Consider the following 27,708-nt stretch of genomic DNA (forward strand, 5'->3'; position numbering starts at 1 on the left):
CCTGGCAGCCAGTGCATAGAGAGCTATTCTGTTAGACACATAAAGATCAATGTCAGAAAGCAGGAAAATCAATTTATTGTACTCCGACATAGCAAGGATATGGGAACATCATCAAGACCTGATTCCTAGGTTTAACATAAAGTGGGCAGACAAAAACATAAGATTTTATAGTTTCAAAACACGGAAGTGGAAGCAACTATAAGCAAGTGGATGCATACTATTCCATGACGAGAACAATATCGTTTTTGGATTCAAACGCATCGTAAAGCTGAATGAGGTTCACGTGGTTCAACTGGTTCATGACATTGATTTCATTCTTGACTTCATCCTGTGGAGAAAGCAAGCAAGAAAGCCGATTGGTCGCATTGCTCTGCCCTCCCGGTTCCATGCAAAATAATGGGCTTGTGTATCTCCTTGTAAGAGTGACTCTGTGTTATGCAGAGCAAGCTCTTTGAGGTGACATGAAGTCGAAGTGAGGGCCATGTGGTGGGCATGTTACAACCAAGGCATGGAATGCGGAGATTCACTTGAGAAGAGCCAGATAAACTGCGGCCTATGTCTTTGAAAAAAAAAAGCCTTTTTGACAATGAATAAAATAAAACCAGAGAAGGATATTGAATAAAGAATGAAATAAGATTTATAATCTATTGTGGATTCAGAGAACTGCCAGAGGGATAAAAGCAAGTATGGATACAGTTCTCTGCACAAACATGCATGCAATGGCAACCCCTCCCCCCCCAACAAAAACCTAAAGCAGCAGAGCACTTCCTATTTTAAGAGCTTGCACACGTGTAAGAATCTTCTTCTGCAATGAAAAATGCCGTTCACCCTTACCTTTTCCTTCATACCTCTGACTTTTATAATTTTGGCAGCTAATTTGAGACCCGTCGTTTTTTCTTCACATCTGTGCACCTGGCCGAACCGTCCACTGGAGAAAGAAGAGGGAAATAGTGATTTGTCTAGAACTAGATTAAAATTTGTTAGGCTTTAAGTTCTCTTTCTTATGGGGCAGGCAAATCTTAAATCGATGTTCCATTAGGATGCCATTCTCTGAGTCAAATCAAAATACAAGAACGTACAAAAGAGCCCTGCCGGATCAGCCCAAGTCTTTATCCAGTATCCTCTCTCCTACAGTGGCCAGCCTAATGCCACTGGGGATAGATCTCTTGTCCTGACAAGAACAAAGAGATGAACATGCTATCAGAGCAGCTGCCAAGTTAAAGCCAACAACATCAGAGTCATAACATCAGCTGGTTTCTCCCTACTTGGTTCTCAGGTCATTGAAAATTTCCTGTCCTGGGAGGAAAGGGTTACATAGCGTTCACTCAGACCGCACTCAGAGTACTGTTTGCAGTTCTGGAGCCCTCACTTCAAAAAAGGATGTGGACAAAATGGAGAGGGTGAAGAGGGTGATCCGGGGCCTGGGAACCAAGCCCTATGAGGAATGGCTGAGGGACATGGGAATGTTCAGCCTGGAGAAGAGGTTGTCCCTTGGAGGAGGGCAGGGAGTGGTTCCTGTTTGCAACAGGGGATAGGACCTGTAATAATGGGTTTAAACTATGTTCTTGTGGTGCAGAGTGGTAAGGCAGAAAACATGCTGTCTGAAGCTGTCTGCCCATGAGGCTGGGAGTTCAATCCCAGCAGCTGGCTCAAAGTTGACTCAGCCTTCCATCCTTCCAAGGTTGGTAAAATGAGTACCCAGCTTGCTGGAGGGTAAACGGTAATGACTGGGGAAGGCACTGGCAAACCACCCTGTATTGAGTCTGCCATGAAAACGCTAGAGGGCATCACCCCAAGGGTCAGACATGACTCGGTGCTTGCACAGGGGATACCTTTACCTTTACAGTGGTACTGGCTAGATAACAGGAGGGGGGAGAGGAATTCACAAGGTAGTTCAGCAGTGGAATAGGCTACCTAAGGAGGTGGTGAGCTCCCCCTCACTGGTGGTCTTTAAGCAGCAGCTGGACAGATACTTATCCTGGATAATTTAGGCTGATCCTGCATTGAGCAGGGGGGTTGAAGTACCTCACAGGGTGTATGTTGTCAGGAGAGGAAGGAAAGAGAATGCCACTTTGAGACTCCTTCGGGTAGTGAAAAGCAGAGTATAAAAATCAACTGTTCTTCTAGCTTGTTTTACTTTCCAGTCACTCAAAGGAATAGCGTTTTCTGCTACCAAGTGGGTTTAATTGCACTTACCCTCCCAAAAGTTCACCCTTGTCTACATGATAAAAGCTACCAATTCCTGCTCTTTTGGTTGAGACGATCCGATGATCAAAAGGAGCTGGAGGAGGTGGGCAATCATCTACAAATGACAGAGAAGAGAGGCAGTTACTTTGACTTGATGTACAACTAAAATGTTGCATGCCAATTATGAACTGTTCCCAAGGAAAATACAGCATTACACATTAACCATTCTTTCTAGAGAAAGGCCCAAGTGCTTTTAAATATTTGTTCATTCCAGAGATATTCAGTAGACCTGTATTTTCTCATCTGGATCTTTGCCAATCTATTCCATCTCCGATCCACTTTTAATTATAAAAAAATGTTATTTAAAGCTGTGTGAACTCCTGGGAGGGCCCCGGAAGCATCTTCAAAACAGTAAGTATCCATGAGATCATTTTGAAAGATTTTTTCAGAGAGCACAATTCACTGAGCTTGCTCAAAGAAGAGCCAGCTCACGGGACCAACTTGGAGCAAGTTCTGCAGCAAAAAACAATCCAGGTGCATAGAAATAAAATTTTGAGAAAAATCTCTTGCACTTTTCCCATGAATGTATTACTATTTCATGACTGGTAGGAGCAAGTAACTGGGTATGGTGTGCACACAAACATATACAAATACCCTGTGGGGAGATTTTGCCAGTGAAAATGCTTGCATAAACTCACACTTAAAAACAGCTTTCTCAGGATTGTGGCTTTCCTTTTTTATTTAACAGAGAGGTAAAAGTAAAATATAGTTTCCCTTTTACATGTTTTGCAAAAGACAGAATCTTTTCGAAGGCGTGAAATCACTATCCATAGCACTGCAAGGGGATTTCAAACTTGTTTCTACAGAAAACTTTAAACTTGTATGTTCTCAACTGCTTAACAAAGTTCCCCATGCCCAAGAAGTTTGAGTATCTCTATTCACTTCTGTCAATGAAGAATGCAGTCGTGTTTAAGATTATGTTTACTTAGTTTAGATGGCATGTTGATTTTTTTTCAATGTGAAAAGATCAAAAAATCTTTTAAGATGTGTAATGAAAAATGCAACGAAAATTCATTGCATCAGTAATCACCGACTGGCAAAATTTAAAGGACACGGCGACACGAGCTGTAAACATTCAGGAGGCTGGCCACAAGGTCACACTTCACTAGTAAGCCACACTCTGTGTGGTAGAGGTGGCCAAACGGTGGCTCTCCAGAGGTTCATGGACTACAATTCCCATGAGCCTCTGCCAGCATCACCAATTGGCAGGGGCTCATGGGAATTTTAGTCCATGAACATCTGGAAGGCCACCACTTGGCCACAAGTGTAATTCTCCATTGCTTTTAGATGGTTTCAAAACTTAAAAAACCAACAGTTTTGACTTGTCAGATCTTTAACTGGACAGAAAAAATAGAACTTTTTTAAAAAAGCAAAAATTCAAAAACCACAGAGTGTTAATTTTTGATATTTTCAAATACATCTTATACGACAATCCAATTCTCACAAGTTGTTGGGTTTTTTTTTACAACACTGTATTTATTTATTCATTTTTACCAAAGGTGGCATCAGGGTCTCCTATAGAAGGTTCGTGGTTATTTTCACTCCCATCCACAGCAGAGTCCGGTTCTTCCACTTTTCCTGTGTCATCCAGCTTAGCCAAACCTTCCGAACGCTGCTCTCCACCCGCATTGGCTGGATCCACCCTGCTCTTTTTGTTGTCATCTTTCGTAAGCCCTTCATCGTTCACTCGGCGCTTGCTGCTGGCATTCTGGTCATCTTTCGGAGATGACAATGGCGATTTCTCATGCTCTTTATGCCTATAAGAAAAAGTATAGATTGCTTCAATATCTTTACAATGGGGGTGGGGAAGCAGCAGCAGGAGAGAAATCTGCAACAAAACATCTGGCGTTTTAGCATCTCTGGATCCGAATAAACAATAGGAATAGTAACATTTCTTTAAACAATTGGACCGCTTTCCAGCAGCAAGGGTCCCCAATCTTTTTTGAGCTTTGGGCACTTCTAGAGTTCTGATACATTGTGGTGATTGCATCCATAACATGGCTGCAGTGGGAGCTGGAGCTGGCCACAACATTGCTGCTACCTTCCGTCTCACAGTGAAGAGCCTTGTGTAGTGACGGCAGCTGATTCAACATTAAAAAAATGTCAGCCAATCAAATCTCCAGCAGCCAATCAGAAACCTTGCTGGGCAAAAGCCCCTCTTGGCCACACTCTTTCTAAGAACCCTTGGTGGGCACCAGGAAATGTGTTGGTGGGTACCATGGCTCCCGTGGACATCACATTGGAGACTTCTGTCCTAAAGGTAAAGGTACCCCCTGTGCAAGCACCGGGTCATGTCTGACCCTTGGGGTGATGCCCTCTAGCGTTTTCATGGCAGACTCAATACGGGGTGGTTTGCCAGTGCCTTCCCCAGTCATTACCGTTCACCCCCCAGCAAGCTGGGTACTCATTTTACCAACCTTGGAAGGATGGAAGGCTGAGTCGACCTTGAGCCGGCTGCTGGGATCGAACTCCCAACCTCATGGGCAGATAGCTTCAGACAGCATGTCACTGCCTTACCACTCTGCGCCACAAGAGGCTCTTGACTTCTGTCCTAGAGAATGTTAACTAGCATTATGAACCTCACAGACAGTGAAAATGAATACTCCATGAAAAGCACTTTATAATGGAAAAAAGTTAGGAATTATGATGATGATTGGGTGATGTGGCAGGAATATTCCAACCAGGGATGCTGCTACGTCCAGCACCAGCTAATTACAAAAGCCCACGCATATTGTCTGGGGCAGACCTTGGAGAGAGGTATGACTTCTCCATTGTGAATGGTCCCAAGCCCATTCTGAAAATAAGTGCAGCCACGACCTCAATGAAGGCTGCTGTTTGTGGGTCAGGAGATGGGGTTGGGATGGGGAGAGGGAACATAGTGGCATTCAGGGCCATGAGATATGGAGGGGGAGGAGCCGAGTGTGGCTGGGCTCTTAGCATTCCCACCACGCTGTCTCAACATGGCCATGATGTGTGGGAGGCAGCAGGGCAAGGACCTGAATGCCACTCTGTAGCCTCTTCTGGTCTCATCCAAAGAGCTGCCCACCCTCTGTTTCCATGTTAGGGAATGAATTTGTTATGGTTGGGTTATGGATTTTGTCCAAGCATTGATATGTGTTTTTTTCTGTCACTGTTGGCAATTTGGGGTATTCGGATAGATCCAGTGGGAGGGGTGGGGCAAGCCAGTGTGCTGGACTGTACCATCATCCAGACTGTACCATGTAATATACTGTACCATCATCCAAACTTTTAAAAGCATTCAGTATGTGGATTCAGAAACTAGGTTACGTTCAAAGGTGCCCTTGAATTATGAAAAGCACGTCTGCCATGGAAGGGTGATGGGTGGGGGTTGTGGCTTCCATAGATTTCTCATAGCCATCTTTCCCAGCTCAGAGTTTGAGCCTTGTAGTCCACCTGTGAGAGAGTGCTGACACAAACTGGAATTTTTATGTTACCCAAAATACCAAGAATTTAATTACTCATTAACTAAAGAAATACATCCTTTCCTCCTTTCTGAATCTATTGCCCGTGAATGTTGTTTCCACCTGTATCCTATGAAGGCATATATAATTTCTGTTATTACTGCATGAATGTTTACAACATACTTGACACATTGACCCTGGGGTTTTGATGGGTCCTCAAGATCTTCTGCTGTATCTTCACTATAGGATGTGGCTTCTGGGACTTTCCTTTCGTCAGCACTCTTAGAATCTCTTCCTTCAGCCTCTTCCGTTGCTTTCTTCTGACTTGCTTCAGGCACTTCCTGCTTCATTACAAATCTGAGTGAGCCCCCCTTAAGATCCCGACCACAGGTTTTTTGAGTAGCGTCCCCCATTGCTTTTCCCTGGCTTTTTTCTGTTGTCTTCTGAAGAGAGCTTTTCCAGCCATTGCTATTGATTTCTTCTGTCTTCTGCATTAATCCATGATTATAAGAGATGGAGGAACTTTTTTGAGCAAAAATGGTGGTTGTATTCTCCTTGTTGAGTTTATGAACTTTTTCTGTGTGAGTTTTCTCATCAGATTCTTCTGGAACCAAGCAGAAAATACCAACTGTTACATGTCTGGTATACTTTCACTTGCTTACAGGTCATGTATCTTTTGGAAGCAATTGGATTTCCCACAAAAAAAAAAAAGGCATGGAATGCTTATCAGAATCCCCAACTTTTTAACCACTGAGATATATCATCTAGTCAATAAAATATTTTATTCCGTGAGGGCCGAATACTTGGCTAGATGAGATGTGTGATGACAACAACTCCATCTTCTCCCATAGTCAATGAGTGATATGAAATCATCAAAACAAAGTTTGTTTGGTTTAAACTCTGTGGGGTAACATAGTATAGTAAATTAAAATATCACAATTAAAGATTAATGGACAGATGCATTCCTAATTGTGGAACCTGAGAGTCGTAATAATAATAATAATAATAGATGTTATTTTTCTAAGCCATCGTGAGGCTCAACACAGGTAATATCTTTCCATATAAATAAAGTGGCAAGAGGGTGCTGGGAGGAGTTGGCACTCATTGCCAAACAATCAGGTACACTGTCCCAGCTGACCCATCCCTGATTGGCTGGTCATCCAATGAATGGTCAATCAGGAAGGTGTCCTGCCCCTCACCGCATCCCCCTCCAGCTTCCTTATCAAACCTCTGTAAGTCATAAGTCACCAGAAGTGACATCACAGTCATAAGTGGCCAGAAGTGACATCCCCATCCTCCAATGCCAGAAAGGGCCAAGCAGCCTACTTTGCTGGACTGGGAACAGGGCTGGGGCAGGCATTCATCGTTCCATTGCTCCTTGCCCTCCCCCCAACCCCCATGCAGTTAAGTTAGAATGAAATTACTTACCTCTCTGGATTCCAGTCGCTACCAAGTATGACAAGCCTCAGATTGATCAGGGGCCCTCCCCTTTCCACCCCCTCCAGGCCCATCATTGGCCATTTGGGGCAGCGGGAAGGGGGGGCAGGTTGACATAATCATATATGTTCATATCACAATTTTTTAAATTTAAAAAGTAATTTAAAATTAATTAACTCCCACCCAACCAGCAAAACCCTTCCAGGGTTGTTGAGAAACCCCTGGGTATCACAAAACCACTTGAAAAAGCTTGCCCTAAGTGATTATTGAAAACAGACCATTAAACCTACAAAGAAGGGCTTCTTTCATCAACATTCCAGTTAGATCTTGATCATGAGCTACAGTATGTAGGTTCAGGTCCTGAAGATTACAGAATCTGGCAAGCCTGTTCCAGTAGTATTCACTTTTGTCAAATGTAATATTTTAACAACCCCTACAATGTTCTCTGGTCCATCAAAAGAGGTGTTTAAAAAGATCCTTCTGGATTTCAGTCCTGTTATCATGTCAGTCTCCCAGGAACTAGAATATAGTGGTGATTTCAGCATCAGTACATTTTTTGCCTCATTTTGTCATATCCCAGTGACAAAGTTAATCTAAAGTTACTTTGAACTTTACTCTGAAAGACTGAAATCACATATAGGCTAAGGCAACCGATAACCAGCTGGCTGAAGTATAATTCTGCCTCATCTATTTAAACACTAGGGTGATATTTTAATTAATGAGTGATCTGATTACAGGAGGAAACATCATTAATGCCGGCGAGAGAGCCAGCTGACAATCCCACCATGCAGAGGTGTAAGCCTGGCACAGATCCCCATGAGCAAAATGCCAAGGTTAAGAAATCTGCATTGACAATGTCTTGACATGAGATCTCAAAAAAGAATAAAACTTCTAACCTGAAGAATCGGGTGGCTTCTTCTTTTTAATCATTTTTGTAGTTAAATGGGACTTCTCCTGTATGGGAAAAGCAAGAAAACACACTAAAGTTTAACCCTTAATCCATATTTAATTACCTGTTAGCTTTGCAAATTTTTCTGGGAGAAAGTCACAGGTTTTGTCCAATCAAAATCCAGCTCTAACAGCAGCTGTAGTCCATTTTGACTTTCACGGCCATTATCTGAACGCTACCCTCGCAAAACACCAACCCCCCAAAAAAGGACTCGAGTTTTTTTTAAGCGAAGGCACGCAAGAACACTCACGAACTGCTGTCTATGTTTTTGTGGTCTAAATGTGTTTGAGGACCTTACTCAGTGTTATATATTGCCCACTGTGTGTCTCACCAAAACCAAAGCAGAATCTGAAATGCCACTGGAATGTCTGTTAGGGAGGTCTGGGGGTGGGGAGGTGGGGGGGGGAATCTGAATTCTCTTCCAGTCTTATTTGGCCATTGCACCATGTTAAATTGCTGTTCTGTTCAAGCAGCACCAAACCAGAAATAAATTAGACGTCTAAAATGTTACTGTCAAGGGGACCGTTTTGCTGCAAAAGTCATTTTAACTCACTGGCTGCAGGCTTTGCCATGTGTGTTAACTTTATACTTTGTATGGTTTCATTTGGTGATGGCCAAGTCTCGCAAGGAAACAAATGCAGATGAAATGGAATTGAATTCTACGTACGCTTTAATGACCACCATCCCTGTAAGAGTAGGAGCGCTATAAAGCTCTGTAAAAGCACCACCACTGAAAAACGACATTTCAGTGGAGCAAAATACAAAGAATGAGTTGTCTACATGCACAGCTAATAAAACTCTGTACTATTCTAATAAGTCTTATTAGGGATCTGTAACCAGATCTCACTTATTTTTTCAAATGTGTGGTTAGACCTCTTAATACACCTGAGTGGTGAAGTGGTGGAGAGTGGTGGACCCTAATCTGGAGAACCAGGTTTGATTCCCCACTCCTCCATTTGCAGCCAGCTGGGTGACCTTGGGCTAGTCACAGTTCTCTTAAGGCTGTTCTCAAAGACCATTTCTCTTAAGGTTCTCTCAGAACCACCTCCCTCACAAGGCTGTCTGTCATGGGGAAAGGGAGGGAAAGGTGTTTGTAAGCTGCTTTGCAACTCCTTTGGGTAGTGAAAAGTGGGATATAAATATCAGCTCTGCTTTTCTTCTTCTTCTTTCACATGTCCTTGCCTTTGTTCTTCCAATCCACTTACATCTTTAAGCGGGATTGATTCAAAAGAGTAGCCATGTTGGTCTGAAGTAGCACAATAAAATCCAGTCCAGTGGCACCTTTAAGACCCACAAAGATTTATTCAAGGTGTGAGCTTTCAAGTGCAAGCACTCCTTCTTAGACTATGAACTGACTGCCATGATGGTCAGTTCATAGTCTGAGGAAGAATGCTTGCGATTGAAAGCTCACGCCTGGAATAAATCTTTGTTGCCAGTGGACTCTGATTTTATTGAGCTTTAAGTGGAATCTTTAAATGTTTCCAATCCCTGTCATAGGATTCTCCCCTACCCCCTTTTAGGCAAATGACCTTATGAACAACATATAAATCTATTTTACTTTTTTGGTACACAAGACTCTTGTTGTTAAATGTGAGTATTCACCAAAAGAATAAATAAATACAGAGCTGGTTCTTATACATTGCTTTTTACTACCCAAGGAGTCTCAAAGTGGCTTACAATCCCCTTCCTCTTCCCACAACAGACAACCTGTGAGGTCAGTGGAGCTGAGAGAGCCCTGACAGAACTGATCAGTCAGAACAGCTCTAACAGGACTGTGATTAGCTCAAGGTCACCCAGCTGGCTGCATATGGAGGAATGGGGTATCAAGGCTCTCCAGATGAAAGGCCGTCACTCTTAACTACTACTCCAAATAAATAAAACCTCCGCAAACCTTACAAAAACCAACTCCAGCAAAGAATGACCTTCTTAAAAAACAACAAAAACACTTGAGACTGAGAGAATCATACCTAAATCAGCCAGCAAGCCAATACCAAGTCTCAGGAGACACAGAAAGGGTGGCCGGGAGGGGGCAGTCCAAGGAGTCTGCAAATGCTGGCTCCCAGTATTCCCAGTTAGCCCTGAATATTTTCGAACATTTCAGGACCTATTTTTAAGGACCATTTTTATGTATCCTGAAAAATCTTGGATGGATTTGGGAGACTACATTATATTTAAAAGATACTAATGAGGCATTTTTCAAATATATGTTTAGCTCAGGTATCTCCGAGCACACATCCCTGACGAGGTATTCTCATGACTGAGGTACTCTCCTGTCTCCCACTGCAGCACCTTCCCTGGAGACTTGGCAGATGGCAGGAGGCAGGCTGGGGTTGTGGGATTTGGGAATTGTAAAGATTTGGGAGTTGTAAGGTTTTAATGCATTTTATTGTATCATATTTTATCTGTTGTTATGAGCCAACAGGTCAGAAACGACAGCCTATCGATATAATAAAAATAAAAATAAAAATAAAAATAAAAATAAAAATAAAAATAAAAATAAAAATAAAAATAAAAATAAAAATAAAAATAAAAATAAAAATAAAAATAAAAATAAAAATAAAAATAAAAATAAAAATAAAAATAAAAATAAAAATAAAAATAAAAATAAAAATAAAAATAAAAATAAAAATAAAAATAAGACCACACATGTATTTTTTCAATATGAATATAATCCAGACTATGGATTTACCGATCGCTGGGTGTATTCATACGCTCCTCAGCAACTGGAATATTTATGAACATTCTGCACATGTCATCCGTTCAATTAATGACTGGGAGTGAAGTAAGCTCGGAAATTATAGCCTTTTTAATCAGCTAAGTATTTGAGCCCTACATTCACATTCCAATCAGATGCATGCTTTTGACAGAGAAACTGCATTAGATGCTTTAAAGCTGAACCAATATAATTTACCATCGTGGACTGATGACACATTTATCAGGGTTCTGTGCTTAGAGGAAGCCAAGCCTAGCACATCTTTTCCCACAGTCTGCAATGTTAGAGTGACATCTACAGGACTGCAGGGGAAATGGTGAAAACATGAATCCGAGGCAGAAGCAGCCAGCATTCAATTTTGGGTGTGAGTACACACATCATTAAAAGAAAAAAAGAACACACACACACACACTGCATTCACATTCTGGAAAAAAACTGTATTCAGACTGGTAGGATCTACCTCTAAGTCAGAATAGCTGAAACGACGCTTTCGATCACTCTTCTCCAAAAGAATGTAGCTTGAGTAACTTCTTATACCAACGAATAGCCATTTCTTTAACTATGGCAAGAAAGTGCTTTCAGTGTTCCAGAGGGACTGCTATGCTTCCCAACCATAGGCTGCATGATCGCATCCGTTCTGGGGTTTCTCAATAGTAAAAAAGTTGAGGAAGGCTATATTTGACAGTGAAATCCCAGGCATGATTTTGGAAACATGGGAGGTGAAAGGTAAGACGTGAGGCTGTGGCGGGGACAGGGATGGGGGGCTCATTTATTAGTGTTGTTGCTCCTGTTGTTATTCAGTTTCAAGAAGAAGAAGAAGAAGAGTTGGTTTTTATATGCTCCTTTTCTCTACCCAAAGGAGGCTCAAAGCGGCTTACATTTGCCTTCCCTTTCCTCTCCCCACAACAGAGCCCTGATATTACTGTTCGGTCAAAACAGCTTTATCAGTGCCGTGGTGAGCCCAAGGTCACCCAGCTGGCTACATGTGAGGGAGTGCAGAATCGAACCCAGCATGCCAGATTAGAAGTCCACACTCCTAACCACTACACCAAGCTGGCTCTAGACTGTCTCTCTCCCAATGAGTTTGAAGCAGTTTACAACATAGTTAAAATAGATAGGCAATATGCTTCATTAATTACAAATAAAAATTATAAAATTAAATTATACTAAAATTTGACCAGCTTTCTGCCTAACAGCTAATAAAGTGAATTAACTAACTACCTCTCCACTCTACAATCCAGCCTTCATTTCTTTCCCCAGTCATTGGATACTGCCCTACAAAAAACATTCTGACTTAAAGGGGATGGGTTAGACTAGGGCCCTAACATCTTGTGAACTGAGGCTTTTTTAAAAAAATGGAGGAACGTTAATAAACATGGCTGTCACCTGCAGTCTGAAGGGGTACAGCCCTGACACAACCTCTTCTGCCGTTGTGAGAAGTTGGCCACAATCCAATAGAATTAAATGTTTTCTTCTATCTGCCACTTTCTCTCAAGCATCCAGGTCTGCCAAATTTGGCAGCTTTGGAGCAGGTGGTATTCAAAAGGGAGTGAGTGTTGTGCTGTACTGAACAGGGTCTTCTTTCTTTGAGGTCTCTGGCTGGTCCTTCCAGAGCATAATATTTGCCTAAATTCTTGCTAAGGAAATGTGTTCTCTGAGCAGCCAAGGCTAAAGAGTCGCCTTTAATTCTGCCCATACAATTTCCTTTTCCAACTGCCTTGTTCTGATCTGATGCTTGGATGAGATTATTTGAAGGAATATGTGATGAAAAAAAAAGGAATTAGACATTAAGGCGTCCATAGACATAAATATCATATTTTAAGTCATAATTTGAAATTGAGTCCAAAATTAACTTAGTCATTTTATGAACATCTGACTCCTTGTTGAGAAAAAAAAGAAAAGAAGAGTCATTGAATTCCTTCTTTATGCCCCACTAGAACTAGCCTGGCAAAGTCTCCAATATCCAACTTTCACTTTTAAAAAATCACCTAATAAAACTTTTTTGATTTTCATGTGACTGCTCGAATTCTGGAATGAGCATTTTCATGAAACGATTCCAGGTTTCTGCCCCCTTTATCATCCCATCTGGTTGAATCGGGTGCCAAATTGAATTGTTCTGTGGCTTCAATTCAATTGCACTTAACAAGTCATAATATATAGAAATTTGCATCTGTAAATACCACATTGCCTGCACATGAGTCTTCCTACCGAGGTTGCCTAAAAATGCGCTCTGTGATTTATTAGGCTCAGATATCTCACTTCTGTGTCAGTCCCATTAATAGTTGTGGTTGAGTTACCTGATCTGGATGATGATACCAAGAACTGCAGTGTGTCATTCCCAGCCAAAGCAACATCTTGGATTTTTGATATATAAGCGTCAACACAGAGTGTACATAGACTTTGCACATGCATGCTTTCCTGGAGCCAAGCCAGAGGCAACTGTACTGAAGCACCGATAACACTGATTTTTATCATTTTTGATACCAGAAAGAACTTGAGTCAAAAATTTAAGGACTGCATAAATACAGTCTTCTCTTTCAAGTTCGATCCTTTTTTTAAAAAGGGGAGGTTGACATTTCGCTCTCCTCATGCAGTAAGATTCCATTTATATCTATGCATGCATTGAGGATATCAATCAGTAAACCCCAGCTAAAACAGTAGGGGTTCATAAGCCATTTTCAATTTCCTGCTTAACAGATGGATATTTTCTGAACATGTAAAATGTATAAACGTTACAAATGGTCATAAAATAGCCACCTTTTAAACAACCCCCCCCCTGAAAATGTGTTATGAATGTCTGACAAGATTTGATGGAAATGATGCAGCTTGTATCAGCCTTCCTATACTATTGGATAAAGTTTTAAATGATCATTTCTGCAGTTCCGTGCCTCAAGAATGGGCAAGAGCAAAACGAGGCATCGCACGAAAACAATAGATATAACACCGACTTTGGAACAACTCTAGTAACACTTGATTCCAATATTTAAACAGTCTTATAAGCTCTGCACATAATTTATGAATCGTCAGTATTTACTGAGTTGCCTGGATGAAAACAATGATCCTAAAAGTTGATTACACCACTCCTACAAAGCTACGGCTTGATTTTGCAGTTTGATCATTCAGCACACCGTTGTAATTGAGATGATGACCTCAGGAGATATGAAAGTTTTGCTTGAGTTTTACAGTGGCTCCTTCATGCACCCAAGTCACCACTTTCCACAGCTAGCATCAAATGGGAACTTGCAGAGACAAAGCTAATTTTTGCCAGAGCTTCTTGGATCTATCAGTAAGAATCTGAAATATTTACTGAAAATATACCATAGGATATAATTGATTAAATGCTAAGAGACATGTGAGGAATTGGATCCTTTTGCCCTCAACCATAGAAAAGGGGGTTATGTGCACCCCATATATTCTCCTTTCAGAGCTCTCCATTATCTTCCTCTACCTGTTACCTAAGGCTTCCCAGTCCCACCCTACCTACTCAAGAAGAAGAGCTTTTTAATGCCCCAATTTTCACAACTTGAAAGATTCTCAGAATGGCTTACAATTGCCTGTCCTTCCTCTCCCCACAACAGATACCCAATGCAGGTGAGTGCTGAGAGAGCTCTGATAGAACTGCTGTTTGAGAACAGGTATAACAGGACTGTGACTAGCCCATGGTCACCCAGCTGGCTGCGTTTGGAGGGGAATCAAAACTGGTTCACTAGATTAACCACAACACAAAGCTGGCAGTTGAGTAGATAACTGTTCACAAGGAAGCCATACTCCTGAACCGGGCATTACGCAAAGGTGGGTGACACGTCCACAACTAAGTCACACTCCACTTTTCCATCCCCTATCTTTATTTGGCTGCTTTAGCAAGGCACAACTTCCATCAGAATCCTCATACATTTTTATTAATAGTAATAAATATTCAAACACATTTTGCTACATTGTCCCATCTATAATGTTATAAGAACCAACCCAATCCAGCTAACTTTAGACTAATATCAAAGTTTACCTTCAAAAGATATAGTTTAAATATTTCTCATTGAAGAAAACCGTCAAATAACTTTATACACTTCAACATTTTGTGCAGCTGCCATTAAATTACATGGTATTTATGTAAGTCAGAAAGTTTCCTATTCAACTGAATGACATACTGGATTGTTACTTAGCGAATGCTGTTTCAGTGGTGAGGTTTTTATCCTGACACACTTTATATTTGTGATTTTAAACACCCCTTTTGTATTCAAATATTCATTTTTGTATTTATTTGATATTTTAATGGTATATTTGAACTGTGGTCTGAACGACTGTCAATAAAATTTGATGTTGACTTAGTAATCAATAAAATGTTTATTTCTATCCTGCCTTTCCTCAAAGGGTGGCTAACAGCATGTACAAAAACAATAATCAAATACAAAAACTTTCTACATACACATTAGCTCAAAACTGCCTCTGATTTCCCAGTCATCCATTAACTGTAGCATCAAGACACAACTTTTATGAACGTGTGTAAACCATTACCATTTATGACCACAATGGCAAGTTCTTTATTTTCAACCAAAATTCAATGCTTTCAATGGAAACAATGTGTATGGCAGATTAATTTCATTCATTCATTCATTCATTCATTCATTCATTCATTCATTCATTCATTCATTCATTCCCTTTATTTGCATTCTATAGCATTACAATATATAAGAGAAGAAAAGTGGAGTTATATTTAAACAGCAGCACAGTAATTAAATCATGAATATGAATACACCATTATGCCCATGTCAAAATTATACCCATGGGATAATCTATATAAATTATCTGTTCATCTGGAGTATTTCTGGTTGTTGATTTTGTCCACTGACATTAAATGGAATCGCATACACAGTGGCAGGTGATTTATAGGCCCTAAGATGGAAAAAATGAGGTGGGTAGGAAAATGTGTGAATTACAGATGATTCTAACTACTGATGTGGCCAAAGTTTGGTATTACTTGGTCTGGAAAATACATTTCTCCAGCCAATAATGCTTGGATGCATTTCAGAACAAGCGCAATTCCTCCAGGAAGTTTCCAAATGTTAACTAGGAGTTGGATCCAGGCGAAACAGGCAATTCCCAGTGATTTCCCCTTCTGCTGCAAACCTCCCTCATGTCATTCCTCATCCCCCAGGGTGAGCAGTGTTGATCAGTGGGTATCAGCAAGAGGGAGGGAATATGGGGAGGTTTATTTTTGCTGATTGAAAATTTATTTAGATTTATGCATTGAAATTTCAGTCAGATTCAAGCATGTGCAGGTGAGCAAGCAACCATGAGATCTGTAGCTTTCTAAGGTGTTTGAGAATTCAGTAAGATGAGATATGCTTGCCAGTTACCTGGAGAAATAAATGTTCTGTTCCTTTCATAGAGGCTTAATAGGATATTATTGAATTTCAGATCATGGAAGCTTTAGCTGTGCATTTCATCGTCCCATTAGTTTGCTTTCAATAATGGGGAAGATAAGTGCCAGATTCTTAACAAACTAATTTACTTCTTGGATGGCAGAACATGAACAAGGCCATGAACAAACTGGGTCTTAGGCCATGAACAAACTGGGTTTTGTAAAGGGAAATCTATACATGATCAATGTTCCATCCTCTCTCAACTTGTTAATAAGACCTATAATGGCAAACAGATGAAATTATATGTAGTCTTTTTAGATTTGCAAACAGCTTTTGATTCTATATCAAGGGAGCTTTTGTAGAAAAAAACTTATGAAAACAGAGGTAGATAGGAGATTGCTATACCTTATTAGGAAGCTTCATCTTTCTACTACCTGCCAGGTCAAAGGTACCTTGTCTGGTGATCTAACCCCAGAAATACCAATTAGCAAAGGAAAAAACGGGTGCATATCAATGCCCTTTCGATTTAATCAGTTTTTTTTAATTAGTGGACATCCATAGCCCTAAATTTGATCCAGTCCACATTCCTATATTATTGTATGTGGATGATGCAGTACTGTCATCGAGTACACAAATAGGAATAAAATGTCTGTTATATTGGTTTTTAGACTACTGTGAGAAAAAAAGCCAAAGTAATGATCTTTGGAAGGAAATGGAGACCAGCCAAATAGTGTATAAAAAAGGTAATCCGATAGAACAAGCTGCCCATTTCTCTTTGTTGTTTCCAAACCTGTTGGCAACTCTTCAAATCACGATTATCTTCTTGTGCTTGAGGTGTTGATTCCAGGATATGTGATATCCCTTTCAGAGTGCACAAAACATGGAAACTTCATCTCACCAAGAATAAATGGAAATTTCACAGGAAGGTCTCCAAGTGAGGGATTTACAATTTTTGTTGTATGAGTTTCATTCATTTTGATTTCATTTGTTTTTACATGAATTTGATTTTGTTTTTCATTGGTTCCAGTAGGAAACATATATTTCAGATGGTCAGGTCTTTATTCAGATGGCTGACATTTTCTGGGAATTTCAACTTTCATGCAAAGGATTATGGTTGCTAACATACGCAGAAATAGAAGAATGAGTACAAATGTTCTAGGAAATTAAGTTTCTCACTTTAAAAGCAGGCAAAGACAGCTATTTGGCATTCCAGAAGGCAGGCAGTACTACAGAGAGGTATTTGACATCTCATGAAAAGAAGGCCAAGTTATAAAAGGGGCTGAAGGAAATATTTGGCACCTTGAGGAAGAAAGGTGGCATGCAGATTCATGTCCCTTTCCTTAGTCCTAATGCACAAATGACTATGAAAAAATGCACAGAAACAACTGGGTATTTGTATACATTGTTCCAGATTTTTCTCTTCCTTTGCTCCATCATAAACCAAAAGGGAGTCTATACCCATAAAATCAGAAGGAGATTGGAAGGGGCAGCCATAAGGAAGCGGGAAAATATCCTTAAGTATAAGCATGTGTTGCTGATGACCAAGATCAAGTTAATTTATTGCTATGTCTGGATGTGAAAGTTGAACTATGAAGAAAGCTGACAGGAAGAAAGTTGATTCACTGGAAATGCAGTGCTGGAGGAGAGTTTTATGGATGATGTGGACTGCCAAAAAGACCAATAAGGCAGTTCTAGATCGAAGTAAGCCTAAACTCTCCATAGTCACAGAAATGACAAAACTGAGGCTATGGTTCTTTGGTCACATTATGAGAAGGCAAGAGTCAGTGGAGAAGACATTAATGTTAGGAATAATTGAAGACTACAGGAAAAGAGAAAGACCCAACATTAGACAAATTGACTCAAGTCAAGGTCTTCAGTTTGCAGGACCTGAACAAAGCTGTTAAGAATAGGATGTTTGGGAGGTCACCATGCATGCATGCATGCGTGTATTCCTTTGGGTCTTTCAACAATAATGAGCTTGAACTGAACATGGAAAAACAAGAACATAAGCTTGATTACCAAGTGGAAATTAGTTCGATCTACCATATTTCCAATAGACACTTGTGGTTGTGGAGGAAAAAACTGGACAAGAGCAGAATCAATTCATTTGAACTCCAGTGCTAGCAGGCAAACTCATGAAACTCCAGCTCACTTACTTTGGCCATATCATGCAATCCAACTCAATTGAGAAAACGATTATGCCAGGACTGGAAGTCCTCACTTTAAAGCAAGTGAGGGTGACAATGTAGTGATTAGATATGATCTATATGGACACTGAAAAGGACATTATACAATACTAAAAGAAGGGGTGACAGTTGAGCAAAAGGATTGTTCTTTCCTTCCTTCCTCTGACCTAGTATCAAACTATCCCAAATAGGAAGGAAGGAAGGAAGGAAGGAAGGAAGGAAGGAAGGAAGGAAGGAAGGAAGGAAGGAAGGAAGGAAGGAAGGATTCAAGCCAAAGAGAATGGCTATACCATATTAGAGAAGATGTCTTGGCACGAGCTGCCTGAATTTTGGTGGTCTAAACAAGGACTGAAGCTTTAAAAACCCATATTTGCTGGCCTAGAATCCATTTAAAATAGTAACTAAAACATCTTGGGGAAGCTCATTTCGCTGGCACAGAAGTGGCACAATCCATTACTCTCTAGTCTCCTTATATCATGGACATTCGAACAGACCATACCTGAGCTTATATCAATTATCTGCTTTGCATTTTCATGTCCCACTGAGATCAGCATGGAAGTGTTTGTGTGCCTCCAAAGAGTATAGATGGTAAGCACAGAAATAAGCAGTGGTGACATATTGCACGATCCTAACGACAATTTAGTTTGGCACCGGCCTCGTCGTTTTCCAGTAGTTTTCTCCGAAAACCACTGTTTTTTTCTCCCAATGGAGTGGATGATGAGATTCTAATTGCCCAATTGTACTCAGAACAACAGTAAATACCAAGCCTAACATGACAGGCAGTTCCAGCAAAAGAAACAGAGAGCCCAGCTGTAAGGTATTACAGGGAGTTCCGTTCAGCCCTTGTTGAAAAGAACTTGAGTTACAGCCTGGTTTTGCTTAACAGAATACAGATGCATGCTTAGTAAATCCGGCTGTGGTTTACCAAACGGAGGCAGAGGGTTTTTAAGGATAGTTAGACTGACCCTGGATTCTGTTAATAGATGGTCTTTAACCTATTGCAGGGGTGGCCAATCTGTGACTCTCCAGATGCCCATGGACTACAATTACCATGAGCCATTGCCTGATGCTGGCAAGGGCTCATGGTAATTGTGGTCCATGATCTTTTGGAGAGTCACAATTTGGCCACCCCTGACCTATTGTGTAAGTGTGCCTGAGTTTTTTAAAATGCATTTTAAAACTTGCAAGGTACAAAACATTGGGTTGGACCCAACCAGCTGTTCTGTGGAGAAAAAGGGAGGAGAGCACCCTCTTTGGCCACCCGAAAGCCTCTGCTTTTCCAGTGAAATACTAACGTGCATTTGATAAAAGTCACACACAGCACAAATGATTATTTACAAAAGGAGGCAAAGCCTCTTGAAGACCCTCAAACCGCTTGTAACATTCCATGGTTTCCTTCTTTGACACAGCATGTTGCTTTTCCACTTGGTTATCACTATTTTAAAGTCGTCCCTGCAGAATTGTCTAGCTTACATGGGGAATCCTTGGCCCGAATTTCTGAAAGGAATCACTTTGCAATGCCACATCTTGTCCTGCTGCTTCCCCCACCGCCCACCCCCATCCCCATGGCCTATATTGAATTACATATGTTTACTCCAGCGTGCCTTTTTTTTTTCCTTTCCTAACAAGGAAATGAGGCTTTTTAAGGACACTGATTTCCAAAAGAACCTCAACTCAACAGTGAGAAGCTCTCCATTCATGTGGAGCACTTTAAAGGACAATGAGGGAGTCAGGTAACAAGAAGAGCAGGAGACAGGAAACCCCCCATTCAAACCTCCTGTCAGCCACAAGTTAACTTTAACAAGCCCTGGTTTTCCTACAGAGAATGGACAGGACAGTGCTTGCTTGCATCTTCTGTAAGGATTCCAGAGAGAAGGCACAGAAAGCACCTTGAACTTCGGAGATCATAAGTGTTATTATAGGACTGCTTCTCAATCAACCCATTTCATTTTAGTTAATATCAGTGATAGGTCAGTTACCATTTTCTCCCTCCCATGCCAGTTTATCTGTGTGCCTATCAAAATTGTCCAAAAACATACGAAAGCATATTCCCAATGACCTCACTAATGTAGATCGGGAAAGGAATCCATCCACCACTAACTAATTTGTACCTGTGTCCGACCTGAAATATCTTCTTCAACGAACAGTGTTCCTTCTCTAGTTTAACAAATAAAATTATTTCATTTGTTTAGGTATTCGTTATTTATTTATTAATTTAATCTCCATGCTGCCCTCCCAGCAAGCTAGCTCAGGGTCGCGTCCGTTTTCCGTGACATATAATAAGCTTAAACGATTAACTGAGGTTTAAAGTTGAAATTAAGCCAAACATTTAAAACAATTAAAACAAATTGAGCAAGAATATCTACAACCAACAGTCCTAGTCATAGAGCATATTCAGTTTTTCCAGAGTTAGAAGATGATCTGGGGCAACTGACAAATAGGAAGGGTCCCCCCATAGATGATAAACAATCTAAGGCAAAAAGAGACTTCTGGACATTCAGATGAAGGTTGCTAGCTCCTATGATAAAATGCCTAAAGAGATGTTTATAAGCATATGTTGTAGAGTGGGATTTGGGGATCTTCTGGACTTCCAGCTCATGTCTAGACTTCAGGGATCAGTTCCCCTGGAGGGTAGATTCTATGGCATTGTACCCCACTGAGGTCTCTGTCCTCTCCAGACTCCATCCCTAAATCTCCAGGACTTTTCCAAATGAGATCCAGCAATCCTATATCCTAGACTTAAACAATAAAATCAGGCAGACACCAACTGGAAGGACCCAATTGCATTAATGTTTGGAAGTATTTTGACACTGAAGCAGATAGAGATAGCCCCCCCCCCAAACACACACACATTATGATTTCTATTATGTCAGCTCAGCATTAAAAAGAATCTGCATTTATCATCAGCAGACTGCAGGGTTTTTTTTTTCACGAAATGTTCCCTTCATTGCTTCTTATTCTTTAAAAAAAACATCTTTGTTTATGTTTAAATATCGGTGAATCTTGGCTTGTGTTACTTCTAATTCAGTACAATAAATTTTAAGGGCAAAGCTACATGATTTGCTGCTGCTAACAACAAAATAAATTTAACTCAGCGCAGCGCCGGGAGGCGGGAAAGTCAGGATTTTTTTTTAAAGGCACCTTTGGGCTTACCTTTTCATTTTTTTTCCTGAACAAAATGTCTTTCTTGTCTGAAAATGTCTGCATCCTGAAAAGATTGCTTGATTTATCTTTTCTCAAGTAGCCACCCACTCTAAGGAGCTTACGAGGAATTTCGTCTCTACGCATGAGACTGCTGAATTTCGAGGTCTTCAGCTTCTCCAGCAAACAGCCAACAAGATGCTGCACTCCCAGGACAACTTGTTCCAGCCCGTCTAACTTTTCCGCTTGCTGTTCGGCATTCTTGGTCATATCTTCCAGTTTATTGTTGATCTCTATGCACAACATTGTCACGTCGGAAGGACTGGGATTGGGGGATGTGATAAAGCGTGGTCCCTCAGAGTCTCTTTTTTCCCCTTTCAACTTCTCCATCTCCTTTTCCATGCAGAAGATTTCCTGAGAGACACAGTCTAACTTCTGGAGAACACAGTCTTGCACAGTCAGAATCTTGTCTATTTTCTGACCCAAGGAAACAAACTTCAGATCTGACCCGCTCACATGTTCGGGACAGCTAATATTGTTGCCTGAAGAATGGGAAGCCAGTAAGCTCTCTTCTTCTGTCAAAGGCTGCTGGTTTTGTAAAGCATTCGGGTCAAATATTTTGGCCAAAGAGTTGACCACCGATGAAGTCTTTTTGCTGGAGGTAGTCATGATGCCAGTTTACCTAGATACACAGAGGCCACAGGAAAAGAACATCTTCAAAAGGTTCTTTTTCCCCCCTCATTTCCGCTTCCTCAGGTGTTGCAGCACCAATTCCATAAGTCAGAGAGATGTGAGCGAGAAGTCGCTAGGAAAGAAAACCACCAACTTTCTTCTTGCTAAAAAAGCACATATAAAACAAAACGAGGGTCCGAGCAGACATAGGCTGAGCATCCTAAATGCGCTCGCAGTTGGTGACGTCGGGCCTCGGGGGAGGGTAGGACTATTTGCACCCAAGTGGAATTTGACAGCAGAAAGGCTACAGGACATTTGAGAACCCCTCGGAGCCAGAGACAGTTTGGCAGCTGCTCTGCTGATTGTCAGAAATATGCCTCGGGTATCATCTGAATAAATGAAGAACCCATAAAGGAGAAGCTAATTTTGGCTGCTTGGGATTCTTCTCACTTCATGGAAACGGTTCAGATTAATGTGCTGGGTCCTTCAAGAAACTTCTTGCTGCCCCCCCCCCCCAGGCGTGTACCATGTCAGTTATTCACAACATTTAAAAATCCCGTTGCTTAGAGCTTACAAATACACAATACCTTTTCTGAACTTCTGCTTTCTGACGAACTACCACCACCAGTGAACACAGTAAAAAAATGTTTCGTTTTGTGTCTGTCATTCCTTTCCAGAGTCCTGCTCAAAACAACAGCTGTGCCAAACAGTCGTTTCGAACCAATACCAAATGGGATGATATAGTCGAATAGCCATAGAATTGCATCACGCAAAATGATCCTCTGTTAAAACCTGCTGGCTTGGTTCCCCGCTGCTCACAATTAATGGCTTTTGTGGAGCAACGGCATCGGTTGGAAATGAACATTGGAACACATGTATATGGTTTGCTGCAGATGGCTGATTAAAAAGAAGAAGCTAGATTGCTTCTAGCTCGTATGTATAAAATAATAATAATATTTTGTTGCCTTTTAAACCATTGAATATGTATAGAAACATAGAAATCAGCTTGGCTTGGCTCTCGGTCTTGTCTCTGACATGCAGATAATTCTCCTATGGAGGTGAATGTGAAAGCCCCTGTATACTTTAGAATGAGATGTCAGTATGAAAAGAGAGGCAGCCAGGTAGATGCTCCTGACCTTGAATTAAATGGAGAACCCACCACATGATCAGGAGCTCCATATGTGTAATGGAGCACTCTCACACACATATTCAGCTACATGAATGGTACCTGAGGAAGTGGGTGGGTAATTTGTTTTTTGGGTGTTTTTTTTTTGCCCACCTGTCCCCCATGAAGGACTCAAAGCAGCCAACAACAAGAGCTTAAAAACCTTAATACAAATCCACATACACAATAACTCTACAAGGTCAGTGGTCCCCAACATGGTTTCTGTGAGTGACATAGAGCCTGTTGACATATCTCTGAAACCCACCAAGAATTTTTAGAAAAAGAGCAGGGGCAAGTGGAATTTGTGACAAGCAGGGCTTCACATTGGCTGTGCATATTGAAAGCATCCTGTCAAGCAGAGCTTCTGCCTTACATGTTATAGAATGACCATGAGAGTTATGCATAAGCTCACTGTGGTTGGCTCTGCCTCCCATGGCAGCCATTTTGTTTTTCCCACCACCCTGTGCTAGAATTCCAAAGGTGTCCTCGAGCTCAAAAAAGCTGTACTTGCTAAATGCTCTCCAACAGTTCTGCCAAATGTTTCCTAAAACTTAAATGACTGGGGGGGGGGCTTTCCTGACGCATTCAAGAAAATTCACACCCATCACTGCAGAGAAAGATCCAGAATGAGCAGCGGCCCATGGAAAAAGCCTGCTAGAAAGAAGAATCTGATTGGAAAATCAAAGGCACCATATTGGTTCCTGTTCACAGAGATGGGCCTTCAAATAGGCAAGTAGGAAGCATTTGATGACTGAAGTTGCAAAATGATGGCCATGAAGCCAGATTGAAATGTTTTCCCAGATAATTTAAAAGTGCCAGATAATTAGCAGCTACCATGTTAAAACTGGGTCACCATCTGATGTCTCTGTACACAGCATCAACCGTTTCAGTGTGGTAGACTCACAGGCTACAGATTTCTCATCTGGTAGTCATGTACACATATGTGCAGTTAACATGGTATTGACAGGAAGTTGAGGTGGTGGAATTTTACCTGCAAAACCACAGGTCATAGAATGATGATGGTCATAAGACAGACCAAATAAATAAGCAGATGAGTATGTGCATGTGTGCATCTGTGTTTAGGTATTCTTCTTCAGCTTTGTTCTAATTTTTGATATTACTGATTCATGGTCTATATTCTACACCACAATGGGTTCCTGGTCTTGTTTTAGACGAGAGAATAGAGCTTTTCCACTATCTGATTCTGCAGTCTATTAACTGGCTGTCTGGTGATGTCAGTTTGGCTACCCAAAACATGTGTTTGCAATGAGTAAATTGTTGTCTTCACAGAATTCTAGGAGTTGTTCTTTTGCTCCGTTTCAAGCTCCAAGCCCAAATTTGCCAACAATATTTTATTCTGTTTTGTTTCCTTTTGCAGTCTGGTCCCTTCTGATTATCAGTCTTGTCTGGGTGTGTGATCAATTTCTTCCTGGACAGAAGTGTAAAAGCTTTCAATTTCTTTCTCATCAGCATCTTTTGTTAAGTGTAAAACTTGAACGATGGTTCCAAAGGAAATGTTGAGCTCTGTGTTAACTTTACCAAGTTTGAATGATCAGATATTGAGTGGTTTTAACTACTGAAACTGCTGCTCCTAGCTACCTCATAAGTAGTTGTATGGGTACCGGGCTTCACGGGCAGCAATTAAAAAATGATCTGGGGTTTGCAGGGGGGGCTGCTCTGAGGCCCACACGGAAGCCTCCCCTGGCCGGCCGCCTACCTGACAACTCCCCGGGGCCGCGGCAAACTCCAGGGAATCAGGTCATCTGACTGGCCGGAATTCTTGTCAGTCCGGGTGAGGGGCCAATCGGAAGGCACAGCACGCCTTCTGATTGTCCCGTTAGTGTATCGCGGACTTGGCCCACCTTCCTTAGCAAATTATTTATACCGCTCCCCAAGCGATTTACAGATGTTATGTTATATATTAGTTTAGTTAGTTAGCTAGCTTGTTAGTATTTGGATTTAGAACCTTCTCCCTTAATGTGCTGGAATCTTGTTAGTTTCTTTATTTTCTTTACTTGCTGGGAGTAATATTCAAAAAGTTACCTTCTGCAGGCAACCCAAAGTGCTATAATCACCCCCCAAACAACTTAATTACGCAGCATGCATTGAGCAGGCCATTAATGCCGTCCCAAAGACGAATTCCTTGGACCTCAGCTGCATTCACTTTTGTCCAAATTAGAATCTTGGGTTGACAGGAAAACCGAGAATGAAAAGTCTCCTTTCTCTGTGGCCATCTCTGCCCAACCGTGACCCCGCATTAAGACCTCCTCTTGTTCAGAGCAGACAGCTGTAAGATTTAACACGCAAACACAGCTAGCAGGGCATTTCCTACATTGATTTAAACGGTTTTGATTTAAAAGCAGGAAATTGGACGAGGGAACAACCCAGAGTTTAGGGATCCCTATTTCATGGAAAGAATAATACTTAAGGCATCCCTGAGAAGACCGTGAAAGCCAGAAGCAGGCAAATTCCAACAAAAAAGAGTTATGTTTAAAATGTTTAGGGATTTTCAGAGTATGTCTGCTAAAAGGATAGCTAAATCCTCCTGACACTCGGACATCTGCAAAAGACCCTGTTCACCAGCCACAAAGCTCCAGGAGAGGTGTTTGCACCATCTGTAAAACAACCCAGTTCACAGAAACATCCATCTCTGAGGGATCTGGGTGATTCACAAATGACACCAGGGCCAAAGGGTCATGTACAGTTCCAACATCGTATTTTCTCCCTCACTTTTCGAGGCCAAAGGTCAGTCCTATGTCAACGACCATGAAGGAAGACAGCTACTGTGGTGGACTGCTCAGCATGGGGAGAAGTCCCACTGGAGAGCCCTCAAGGATGAGGAGTTTGCAGGCAACTTTCCTGCTCCATGCTTCTAGGTTGGGACAATTGCAAAATGCGTTGTACAAGACATACATGAAGCTCCAATACCCACCCTCCTGCCCTCACCTGAAATCCCAACAGTTCTGCAATTCTAACCATTCTTTCTGCAATTCCAGCCATCCTTTAGAGCAGGCTTTCTCAACCACGTTTTTCTGAAAACCTGGGTTTTCTTGACGGCCCTGGACAGGTTTCCTGAATGGGTGAGAGTGAATGGTTTTTAAATATATTTTTAACATTTGCTAAACATGTATTGGGCGATAAGACCATTGCCCAATGATGGGCTTGAAGGGGGTAGGGAGGGGCCTCAGTAGGGTGGTGGACACAGCTCTGCTTCCCAACCATATTCTGCAAGGTCACGCCACTTCTGTCATTGCTCAAATCCTGAAAAATGTTTCAGGGGTTTCTCGATGGTAAAAAAGTTGAGAAAGGCGGCTTTAGAGGGATCTCTGTCAATAATAAAATGTAGCACCATGGAGCTTTTGTATACTCTAGTCTAATGTTCTGAGATTCTGTCATCAAGTCCTGAATAAGAATTTGTAAAAGCTGGTCAGTATACTCTGCTATGGGCTGAAGATGCTACTGCTTATTACCATGCAGGGTCTCCCTCAGTCCCCGAGCGTGGGCTGGCCTAGGGGTCGCATGAGGGGGCTGGGGCTGAAGAGGAGCCGTGCAGGAGAGTCGGGGCTCTGCTCTGAGGATGGCGGGGGGGGGGTCTTCAGGAGGGTGGGGGAGCCAGAAAATGCGGTCCTGCTCCACTCTTTGGGTCAGTGGTTTCAGTTGGAGCGAGGCCGCAAGCGGAGATGGGGGGCTCACCACCCTAAAAAGATGAAAGAAAGGAAATAATACAGGAATCGACTTATCAACAATGGTATGAGAAAGAAATCATAGAAAAAAGAGTTGCAACATTCAAGGAAAAGTGAGAACTAATGAAGAAGTTGCACAAAGGTTTTGGAAGGTACTGTAAACCATTTAAAAAAATCCTTCGCACAGGCCCCAAATGTCCGGGGTGCATATTTTTGGCAGAAAGCAAGCTCCTGCAACTCACCAGGTATGCCCCTGTTTAGCATGAGAAACGGCCAGTCACCACCCTAAGGTAAAGGTAAAGGTATCCCCCGTGCAAGCACCAGGTCATGTGTGACCCTTGGGGTGATGCCCTCTAGCGTTTTCATGGCAGACTCAATACGGGGTGGTTTGCCAGTGCCTTCCCCAATCATTACCGTTTACCCCCCAGCAGCAAGCTGGGTAATCATTTTACCGACCTCGGAAGGATGGAAGGCTGAGTCAACCTTGAGCCGGCTGCTGGGATCGAACTCCCAGCCTCATGGTCAGAGCTTCAGAAAGCATGTCAGCTGCTTTACCACCCTGTGCCACAAGAGGCACTCACTACTGCTTATTAGCTACTGCTTATTAGAAAACATATCATGAATTCAATGATACATCCTGAAACCACAGTAATAACTTTTGATTGCCTCAGCATCTCACTGTAAAGAATTTCACAGGTGCCTAACATCTCATGCTGAACAACCTTTAGATTTG

The 27,708-nt window shown here is 41.6% G+C and overlaps 1 protein-coding gene across 4 annotated transcripts in view; it reads right to left on the reverse strand.

Moving 5' to 3' along the window:
• Positions 1–27,708, reverse strand: part of MYLK4 (myosin light chain kinase family member 4) — a 105,857-nt gene that overhangs the window by 15,489 nt on the left and 62,660 nt on the right. For 2 of the 4 annotated variants that reach the window (XM_077353305.1, XM_077353307.1), the window contains exons 3-8: positions 8,003–8,060; positions 5,853–6,273; positions 3,742–4,004; positions 2,197–2,302; positions 835–928; positions 219–328 (exon numbers count right to left, since the gene is read on the reverse strand). In XM_077353305.1, coding sequence (XP_077209420.1) covers positions 219–328; positions 835–928; positions 2,197–2,302; positions 3,742–4,004; positions 5,853–6,273; positions 8,003–8,060 — 1,052 coding nt within the window. Of the gene's footprint in view, positions 1–218; positions 329–834; positions 929–2,196; positions 2,303–3,741; positions 4,005–5,852; positions 6,274–8,002; positions 8,061–21,467; positions 22,346–27,708 lie in introns of those variants that run through there. The other 2 variants (XM_077353309.1, XM_077353308.1) reach the window with 2 other exon arrangements.

Source organism: Paroedura picta, chromosome 9 (assembly GCF_049243985.1).
Source record: "Paroedura picta isolate Pp20150507F chromosome 9, Ppicta_v3.0, whole genome shotgun sequence".
Classification (NCBI taxonomy): Eukaryota; Metazoa; Chordata; class Lepidosauria; order Squamata; family Gekkonidae; genus Paroedura; species Paroedura picta.